Source organism: Nerophis ophidion, linkage group LG26 (genome assembly GCF_033978795.1).
Source record: "Nerophis ophidion isolate RoL-2023_Sa linkage group LG26, RoL_Noph_v1.0, whole genome shotgun sequence".
Classification (NCBI taxonomy): Eukaryota; Metazoa; Chordata; class Actinopteri; order Syngnathiformes; family Syngnathidae; genus Nerophis; species Nerophis ophidion.
This window is the reverse complement of record NC_084636.1, coordinates 36432751-36443805: the sequence shown is the minus strand read 5'-3', so window position 1 is coordinate 36443805 and position 11055 is coordinate 36432751. Positions and strand designations below refer to the sequence as shown.

Genomic DNA, 11055 nt, shown 5'->3' with positions numbered 1-11055 from the left:
GCCGACCCCGGCCCTAAGGGTGAGGCGCCCCGGTGTAGTGGTGGTAGGAGGGAGGCGGGGCTGAAAGTGTGTTTAGTGAGCGATGTCGGGAGACGTGATAATGAGAGGCCAAGGAGAGCAAGTGTTACCTCATTATTGTCATGAAAAAGATATCCCGGCGTTACATCAGTGGAGAAAAGTGGCAATTAAAGGAGGCTCGCTAGGTTCCTCCAGGCAAGGAGCAGGCAGAGAGCGAACCCTCCCAAGCCATCTGTTGTCAAGAACATGCAGCACACCCTAATCCTCTTTCTTCCCGTCTGCTGCCCCCCAAATTACACATCTTGCTGCACACAACATGTTTGGTGCTCGCCTCCGCAGAGACGCACGTCCTCTCTAGTGGACATTGGTACATTTCTTTCATCAAATGTCCTCCGCAGTGGACATTTAGAGGTCTTTTTCCTTTTATCAAAGTCCTCCGCAGTGAACATTTATAGGTCTATTTTTTTATATATATAAAATGTCCTCTGTAGTGGACATGTATATATTTATTTCATTGAATGTCCTCTGTAGTGGACATCTATAGGTCTTTATTTCATAAAAATGTCCTCTGTAGTGGACATGTGTTTATTTATTTCATCAAATGTCCTCTGCAGTGGCCTTTTAAATATTTATTTCATCAAGTGTCCTCTGTAGTGGACATGTATTTATTTATTTCATCAAATGTCCTCTGTAGTGGACATGTATTTATTTATTTCATCAAATGTCCTCTGTAGTGGACATTTACAGGTCTATTTTTAATCAAATGTCCTCTGTAGTGGACATGTATTTTTTTCTTCAATCAATTGTCCTCTGTAGTGGACATTTATAGGTCTCTTTCTTTCATCAAATGTCCTCTGTAGTGGACATTTACAGGTCTTTATTTCATAAAAATGTCCTCTGTAGTGGACATTTACAGGTCTTTATTTCATAAAAATGTCCTCTGTAGTGGACATGTGTTTATTTATTTCATCAAATGTCCTCTGCAGTGGCCTTTTAAATATTTATCTCATCAAATGTCCTCTGTAGTGGACATGTATTTATTTATTTCATCAAATGTCCTCTGTAGTGGACATTTACAGGTCTATTTTTAATCAAATGTCCTCTGTAGTGGACATGTATTTTTTTCTTCAATCAATTGTCCTCTGTAGTGGACATTTATAGGTCTCTTTCTTTCATCAAATGTCCTCTGTAGTGGACATTTACAGGTCTTTATTTTATAAAATGTCCTCTGTAGTGGACATGTATTTATTTATTTCATCAAATGTCCTCTGTAGTGGACATGTATTTTTTTCTTCAATCAATTGTCCTCTGTAGTGGACATTTATAGGTCTATTTCTTTCATCAAATGTCTTCTGTAATGGACATTTATATATATTTTTTTATCAAATGTCCTCTTTAATTGACATCTATTTTTTTTTTCATCAAATGTTCTTTGTAATGTACATTTATATATTTCTTTCCTCAAATGTCCTCTGTAATGGACATTTATATAGTTATTTCATCAACCACTGCAGAGGACATTTAAGTCTACCTCTTTCATCAAATGTCCTTTGTAGTGGACATTTATAGGTATATTTCTTTGGTCCGGGTGACACAAATGTCCACTGCAGAGGACGCTCCACAACATGTTGACGGACCCAAACTGACTCTATCTGAGTTATTTCAACACTTTTAAATTGTCCCACGAGCAGGGCCCCTAACGGCTGACTTGGGGCCCTCAGCAGAATTTTACTTGGAGCCCAACCCCCCTTATGTATTTAAAAAAAAAAAAATCAAATATGTTTTATTCATGAAACCACTCAACTTTAATTTAATTTGTACTAACACGAATATGAAAAACTGTATTTTTGTGTGCAAAACAACACATTTAACAAAGCAAAACGATTTTTAAAAAAAAAAGTTAAAAAACTCAATTAAAAAAAAAAAATAATCTGCCCTGAAAAAGGCCGATCAGTGTGTGTTTGATATAGAAGACCAGCACTAACGCCGGGAATGACTCCTAAAATGTGTCATTCTAGTCTTGTCGGTGACGGAGCAGCAGGGGGCTGGAAACATGTTTGCAGTAAAATTTTATAAAAATTGTGTATATATATATATATATATATATATATATATATATATATCATTTGACTGTGTTATTATTTTATATCATTCTATTAATTGACATTTTTTTATGTGCTTGTGGGGCAGCCCTGCGTGTCGGGGTCCCCTCCAAAAATTGTCATTCCCACATTTTGGAAAGTGACTATTTTCCCACCGCCGAAGCGCTGATGTGAATGATGAGAATCATTGAACTGATGAGAATAATTGAAATGGAAAAGTCCACACGAGCCAGTCGGCTGCAACGCTTCATCGATTAATTGGATTAATCCGATTAGGGTGAAAAAGCCTAAATGTCTGCCGAGCTGCTTCGATTAATCGTTCAATGGAAGAAGTCACGACGGAAACAGGTGGACATATTTTCTGCACGATTATTTATTCGTTTTGTGAAAGTTCACATGTGATTGAAGCATAAAAAATATGTCTTTATTTCACTTGTGTCCCTTAAATACTTTCAATGTCTCATCAATCCAGCAAACCCACTGATGACTAAAAGTGAATATTTCATGAATTTTATTGTCCTTTAAAAGTCTAAATATGAAACTTGACCTCACAAACTGATTTGCTCGCACAGTCATTTGAAATAATATAAAATTATGATTATTATTATTATTGTTGAGTGTTTTAGTTTGCGCCATAAGAGTGGAATGACGGCGCAGATCTCGGGGACTTGTGCAGTGTTTGGTGTGAAAAGCCCAACATGGCAGTCATCTTCACGCTGTCACTCCCACTCCCACTCAACTGTGACCCACTTTCAAATCACTGCCACTTTTCCTCCTCGGCGCGCGGACGTCCCATCATTTCATCACAATAATCCTGCACTTGACGTCGCAGGTTGTAGAAATATCAATAAATATGTCTCCCGCTCCCATTCATTCTGCGGGCTCGCAGGCGGCTAATCACGCGTGGGGGGGGACAATAAATAAATAAATAAATGATGAAGTCACGCAGATGAACACTTTTTGACTCATTTGAAGAAAAATATCCCACTTAAAATGACAATTCTAAATATGCCACATTGGCAACAATTTGAATATACATATATTTATTGGTCTGGTCTATTTTTTTTAAATCAAATGTCCTCTGTAGTGGACATTTATACATTTATTTCATCAAATGTCCTCCTATAGTGGACATTTCTATATTTCTTTTATCAAATGTCCACTGCAGAGGATATTTATAATTCTACCTCTTTCATCAAATGTCCTCTGTAGTGGACATTTATAGGTATAATTGTGTTTATCAAATGTCCTCTGTAGTAGACATATATATATTTATTTCATCAAATGTCCTCAGTAGTTGACATTTATAAGAATATTTTTTTTTTTAATCAAATGTCCTCTGTAGTGGACATTTATACGTGTATTTCATCACATTTCTTTTGTAGTGGACATTTATACGTGTATTTCATCACATTTCTTTTGTAGTGGACATTTATAATTGTATTTATTTCATCAAATGTCCACTGCAGAGGACATTTATAAGTCTACCTCTTTCATCAAATGTCCTCTGTCGTGGACATTTATACATGTATTTCATCAATGTCCTCTATAATGGACATGTGTATATGTGTTTCATCAATGTCCTCTGTAGTGGACATGTATAAATGTATTTCGTGAAATGTCCTCTGTAGTGGACATGTGTATATATTCCTTTCATCAATGTCCTCTGTAGTGGACATGTATAAATGTATTTCATCAATGTCCTCTGCAGTGGACATGTATATATGTCTTTCATCAATGTCCTCTGTAGTGGACATGTGTATATATTCCTTTCATCAATGTCCTCTGTAATGGACATGTGTATATATTCCTTTCATCAATGTCCTCTGTAATGGACATGTGTATATATTCCTTTCATCAATGTCCTCTGTAGTGGACATGTATAAATATATTTCATCAATGTCCTCTGTAGTGGACATGTGTATATTCCTTTCATCAATGTCCTCTGTAGTGGACATGTATATACTTTTTATTCATCAAATGTCCTCTGTAGTGGACATGTATAAATGTCTTTCATGAAGTGTGTTGTGTAGTCTGGCATGTGCTGACATTAATGAGAATATTTGCACGTGCAGCAGATAAAAAAGCGCGGGTAATAATAATAATAATAATAATAATAATGATTGAAATATTTGCACAAATGTCGGTTAGAAAGTGTAAAAGTTGGCTGATGTAAAAAAAGAGAGTTTTCATTCGTATCATTACTTCTTTATTCATTCTTCTCCATCTAATAATAAACTTTCATGTTTATTTGCTAATAAGTGGATTTGTACAAAAGACAAACAAACGGACAATCAGACACCGGAAGTGTTAAATAGCTCCTCTCACTTCCGGAAAGTCTCTTTTTTTCCTCCTGTCTCTCTCTCTCTTTCTGTCTGTGTCTCTGTGTTCCTCCGCGGGGAAATAGTTCTCGCGTCCCGGCATCGGTTACTCACGTCGGTCGGCCGGCCGCGTCTCCTTTTACCGCGGGGGCCCGGCCATGGGGTTGAGCGCCGGCTGGCCCCCGGGGCCCAGGCCGTGGATGAGCACCCGCGGCACCAGCGGCCTCTGCAGGCCCGGGTGCGGCGCGGAGGGAGTCCGGTACATGCTGCTGTACATGGCCGCCGCTGCCGCCGCCGCCGCCGCCGAGCCGCCGTCCACCGAGCCCAGCAGGTTGGGGTGGTAGAAGTAGGGCGACGGGAACATTCTCTGCAGGGCCGAGTAGTTGCCGGCCTCGGCCAGCAGCTCCAGACCCACCGCCGTCTGACGCTTCCACTTGGTCCTGCAGGCGGGACACCACACGCACACATGACGTCACACCTCATGATGACGTCATCGCCTTCTTTACGCTCACGTTCGATCTCACAAAAGTGCATCCTTATACCGTCCTACTTTTCTGTCACCTAACAAGAAGTCAATCTATTCTTTTCAAACGTAAATAAACACTTTGGCATAGTTTGCGTCATCAAATGTTGTTTTCCTTTTTAAATCGGCAAAGTAAAACGAATTATTAGCATTAGTAAAGAACAAAAATATTTGCATCCTTTTTTTAAAAGTAAATGTTTAATACACTTGATTTAGATTTTTTCGTTATTTACTTTTTTGTATATAAATTCCACACCGCAGCAGCAACAGAAAATAACATTTAGTCTTTTTTCAAGAAATACATGTTTATACATTTGATATATATATACTAACTTTTATATTGATAAATTCCCCTCTGAAATATACATATTTTCTCAAAAAATACATATTTATACATTACACTAACTTCTATATATTTTAATTAATTCCACCCTGCAGCGGCAGTACAAAAACATATTTATGTATATTTAATCATTCGTCGAGAAACACATGTTTTATACATTTTATACATTTATTTATTTATTTTCCCAAAGTTTTACATATTTATAAATGTTTCATAAATTCCACCCCGCAGCGTCCATGGAAAAAAAACAAACATGTTTTTCTACAGATCATCTCTTTTTCGATAAATGAATGTTTAATAAATGCTTTAATACGTTGAGGTTTATTTCATGCAAATATTGAATACATGACAACATGCAGCAGCAAAAGAACACACGCTTGTTTGTGTCCAATAAAAACATGTTAAATGTTTTGTAGTTTGAAGTTTTTTCTTACATTTAAAACAGCTTTAATTCAAGTAATAAACATACATTTAAAACATGTATGTACGTGTATACACATAATACATATACATGTATATACATATAATAAATATACATGTATATACATATAATACATATAATAAATATACATGTATATACATATAATAAATATACATGTATATACATACGACGTTTTTAATACATGTAATAAATGCAGCAGCAACAGAAAAGAACAAAACATTTGACATATTTCACTTTTTTCCCCATTAATGTTTTTGTATATTTTCAGTTAATAGTTTTACATATTGAATAACTTCCCCCTTTCGTTTTTTTAAATATATATATATATATATATATATATATATATATTTATTTCCCCGTCACTCTAAATGTGTGTTTTCATAAGCAAGTTATTTTTTTAAACAGTATATTTTATTGTAAAGTTTAGAGAAAAGCCTCATGTGCAGAAATCATGTTAAATATTAATGTGTAATAACGACATCGTACTTGCATCATTGTGCAGTTTTTCGTTGTCTTTCACGTCACGTCCAACGAGGAATGTGGAATATAAAGTCAAACATTGGAATATATATCATTATTCCTCATGTTTTAAGCAATGTAATAGTTTTAAATCACGAGAACAAAATGGACGGCGTGATATTTTCGTTCACATTTTCACCTCCGGCGATTTTTAAAATGTTATTTTAATCAATGAATGATTGGAATATATTCGCACAAGCGCACGAATTCGATTCATTGCACTTGTTGAGTTATGGCCGGGACAAAAGGCGCTTGAAAAAAAAAAAGGTGTGTTCCCGTACCGTCGGTTCTGGTACCAGGTCTTGACCTGCGTGTCGGTGAGGTTGAGGGCGGCCGCCAGGTCCATGCGGTCCTGCACGCTCAGGTACTTTTGTCTCTCGAAGCTTCGCTCCAGTTGGTTGAGTTGATGGTCCGTGAAGGCCGTGCGCGCCTTGCGCGGCTTCTTGGTGCGCACCGGCGGACTGTCGCGGCTGCTGGAGATCTCCCGCTCCGCGTCCTCTTTGCTGCCTACAAGCACACAGCGGCCACGTTAGGCGCAAATAAGGCGGGAAAGGAAAGAAAAGGGGGTCAATAAATCCAGGCGTGGTATCAATCGTCTCCCGAATCGATCCATTACCGCTGCACTTGACGTCGCCGTGCAAGCAGTAGTGGACGTTTCATGTCCTCTGGAGTGGACATTTAGAAGGTCTATTTGTTTCATCAAATGTCCTCTGTAGTGGACATTTAGAGCTCTATTTTTTTGTCATGAAATGTCCTCTGTAGTGGACATTTAGAAGGTCTATTTGTTTCATCAAATATCCTCTGTAGTGGATATTTAGAGCTCTATTTATTTTATCCAGTGTCCTCTGTGGTGGACATTTAAGTCCATTTTTTTGTCATGAAATGTCCACTGTTTTTAAATCAAATGTCCTGTGTAGTGGACATTTAGAGGTTTAGTTTTTTATATCAAATGTCCTCAGTAGTGAAGATTTATAGGTCTAATTCTTTCATTAAATGTCCTCAGTAGTGGACATTTATAGGTCTCTTTTTTTAAAATCAAATGTCCTTTGTAATGGACATGCATATATTTCTTTCATTAAATGTCCTCTGTAATGTACATTTATATATTTCCTTCGTTATATAAGAAGTAGGCCCGTAGATGTCCACTACAGAGGACATTTGATTAAAAGATAGAACTTTGCATGTCCACTACAAAGGACGTGATTAAAAAAATAAATAGACCTATAAATGTCCACTACAGAGTACATGTGATTTAAAAAAAGACCTTTACATGTCCACTACAGAGGACATTTGATTTTGAAAAAATATATATATATATGCATATATATATATATATAGACCTATAAATGTCCACATTTGATACAAAAATAACAGAGGACATTTAATGAAAACAGTAAACCTATACATGTCCACTACAGAGGACATTTGATTAAAAAAAATTCTATAGACCTACTAATGTCTACTACAGAGGACATTCGATTAAAAAAAAAATATATATATATATATGTATGTATATAGATCTATACATGTCCACTACAGGGGACATTTGATTAGAAAACTATATATATATATATATATATATATATATATATATATATATATATATATATATATAGACCAATAAATGTCCACTACAGAGGACATTTGATATAAAAAATAGACCCATAAATGTCCACTACAGAGGACATTTGATTAAAAAAACTATATATATATATATATATATATATATATAGACCTATAAATGTCCACTACAGAGGACATTTGATATAAAAAATAAATAGACCCATAAATGTCCACTACAGAGGACATTTGATTAAAACAACTATATATATATATATATATATATATATATATATATATATATATATAGACCTATAAATGTCCACTACAGAGGACATTTGATATAAAAAATAAATAGACCCATAAATGTCCACTACAGAGGACATTTAATGAAAGCAATAGACATATAAATGTCCACTACGGAGTCCTCTGTAGTGGACATTTCTAGGTCTATTTCTTTGGTCGGGTTGAGACAAATGTCCACCAAAAAAAGGGTGTGAATAAATCCAGGCGTCTCCCGAGTCGCTCCGTTACCGTTGCACTTGGCGTCGCCGTGCAGGAGGTCGTCCCGCCGCTCCAGCTTCCCGCGGGCCTCGTCCTGCTCCAGCTTGGGCCGGAAGCCGTCGGCCGCCGCCGCGCTCTCGGGCTTGGGCGACGGCACGCTGGTGCTGTAAGGCGCGCAGGCGGCCAGCGGCTTGCCGTCGCCCAGGATGTCCTTGATGAGGAAGGAGGAGGTGGCGCTCCTTGGCGCGCCGCCGGCCGCCGCGGCCAGGGGGTGCGTGTGCAGGTGCGCGTGCAGGTGGCGGTGGTGCGGGTGCAGGAGGTGCGCGTGTTGCTGCTGCGCGAGGCCGCCGTCCCGCGCCGCCGCCTGCGCGTCCTCGCTCGCCGCCGCCTGCTCCGAGAGCGTGTCGGGCGACGAGGGCGCCGTGCCCGCCGCCTCGATGTCCGAGCAGGGCGGCGACGGCGTGTCCTGCCGGCGGAAGTCCGCCAGCCGGAAGTCGGCGGCGTTCATGAGGGCGCCGGGAGCGCCGGACAAGATGGTGTCAATCCCGAAGCTGGAGCCGCTGCTTGCCTCCATGTTAGCGGGACGTCATCGCGCCGCCTGCGCTCTGCGCTCCGCGTGCGCGCCGAGCGCCAAAGGGGAGAAATGAAGAAGGACGCAAATAAAACCACGCAGGAAGTTTAAATCCACCACTCCGAGTTGACGTTCAGCGCATCTTCTTCTTCTTCTTCTTTTTCTTCTTCCTCTTCTTCTTCCTCTCCTGCGCTCGGCGTCAACTTGGCGCTGCCAAAGTTTGTTGCGCACGGCGCGGCGCGCATCAGGCTGACTCGCGCGCGTTGGACTTCTGCGTTCTTTTTTGCTGCTAAGTGCGCTACAATCACTTCCTGTGATGACGTCACGGGGCGGGGGGGAGGGGGGATTAATATTTTCTCCTTTTGTAATAAACAGCCCAACACTCCTTGTACCTCTTCATCATCATCATCATCATCATACACCGCCCTCCCCCCGCCCCCCTCCACCTGCTCCTCCCGCCATTGGCTGAGCGCGAGGAGGGGGGCGGGGGGCGGATCAGCCAATCAGCGTGCAGCATGTCGGCCTCAGAAAAGTCTTCCTGCGCGCAGTCAGGCCGCACATTCACGTCGTCAACGCGCCGCAGAAAGAAAGACAGAAAAAAAAAAGGCAAAACGAGTTTTTCTTTTCTTTGAAAGGACGAGTTAGAAAAGACAAGTTTGATGGTAAGCCAGGATTGGAATGTTGTGCTTTGAAGCTGCTTGGATGTTCTCCTCAGGTCCACTTTTGTTAGGAACCTCCTGCTAATTAGTCCAGCTGCAACAACACTTCACTGCCACACTTTACACCTTTCCTTTTGTATTATTATTATTGTTCTTTTACATTATTCTTACTGTTCTTTTATTTTGTCTTACTGTTATTTTATATTATTACTTTTCTTTCAAATCGTTATCACTGTTTTTATTGTCATTACTGCTCTTTTTTATCCTTATTACTGTTCTTCTTGATTGTTGTTACTGTTCTTTTATATTATTACTGTTTTTTTTTTTATTAATGTTATTTTGTATTGTTGTTATTTTATTTTGTTAATACTGTTATTTTGTGTTATTATTGTTCTTTCATATTATTACTGTTATTTTACATCGTTGTTACTGTTGTTCTTTATTGTTATAATTGTTCTACTATATTGTTGCTTGTATTATTATTACTGTTATTTTATATTGTTATAACTATTATTTTGTATTATTGTTACTGTTCTTTTATATTGTTACTATTGTTTTTTATATTATTACTGTTATTTTTACATTGTTGTTACTGTTCTTTTATATCGTTATTACTGTTCTTCTTTATTGTTAAAACTGTTCTGTTATATTATTACTGTTCTTTTGTATTGTTATTACTGTTATTCTATATTATTTCTGTCTTTAGATTGCTATTGCTGTTATTTTATTTTATTACTGCCCTTTTATATTGTTATTACTGTTTTATATTATTCCTTTCCCTTTATATTGTTATTTACTGTTATTTTGTATTTTTATTACTGTTATTTTATATTATTACTGTTTATTTTGCATTGCTGTTATTGTTCATGTCAATTGTTTCGGAGTTATCATTATTCAAAGTTGATTTTTCCTGCTTTTCTTCTGTTTTGGTGTCAAAGGGACTCAACACTGATGGGAAATTGTTTCCACAAGAAAGTTCTGATGTTAGAAATGCAAAGAAGACAAATGATTTAACTCCCCGTCCTCCTGCAGGCATTCAATTCACCACCGAGCTGATAAAAAATGTATTTACGTCCATCAAAATACTCTAATTTTTCCTTTTTATAAATCTCACAAATGTTTTTATTATTGTTCATTGAAGTTAAATCTCCTTTATAAATGTTTTTCTTCCCCCTCAGTTTGAAGACATTTTCTCATCTAGTATTTAAATGCTCCTCACATAAAACATGAAAGACGACTGTCACATAAAATAAAGTGAAATCTAGTCAAATTACAGAAGCTAATTCTTTCTATTCGGTTCATTTCATTTCAGATGTGACGGCGGCATTTAGCGGAGAGTCCGCGGTGACGAGGCGATGCTCGGCTTGTCCACAAGAGGGCGACAGAGCGAATATAATATAATATATTCCATTTCAATGCAGGGAAGAAATAACATTTAGTTTTTTAAAGAAATTAGGTGTCATTTTCTAAAAAAAAAAAATAAAGTCAACATT

The 11055-nt window shown here is 38.1% G+C and overlaps 1 protein-coding gene across 1 annotated transcript; it reads right to left on the bottom strand.

Annotated features, from left to right (window-relative positions):
- Window positions 1–4321: 4321 nt before the first annotated feature.
- On the bottom strand, window positions 4322–9160 carry barhl2 (BarH-like homeobox 2). The gene is made up of 3 exons (XM_061888009.1): window positions 8363–9160; window positions 6550–6775; window positions 4322–4881 (listed from the first exon to the last, which is right to left on the bottom strand). The coding sequence occupies exons 1-3, from the start codon at window positions 8904–8906 to the stop codon at window positions 4581–4583; spliced, it is 1071 nt and encodes a 356-aa protein (XP_061743993.1). The 5' UTR covers window positions 8907–9160; the 3' UTR covers window positions 4322–4580.
- Between the last annotated feature and the right edge of the window lie 1895 nt (window positions 9161–11055).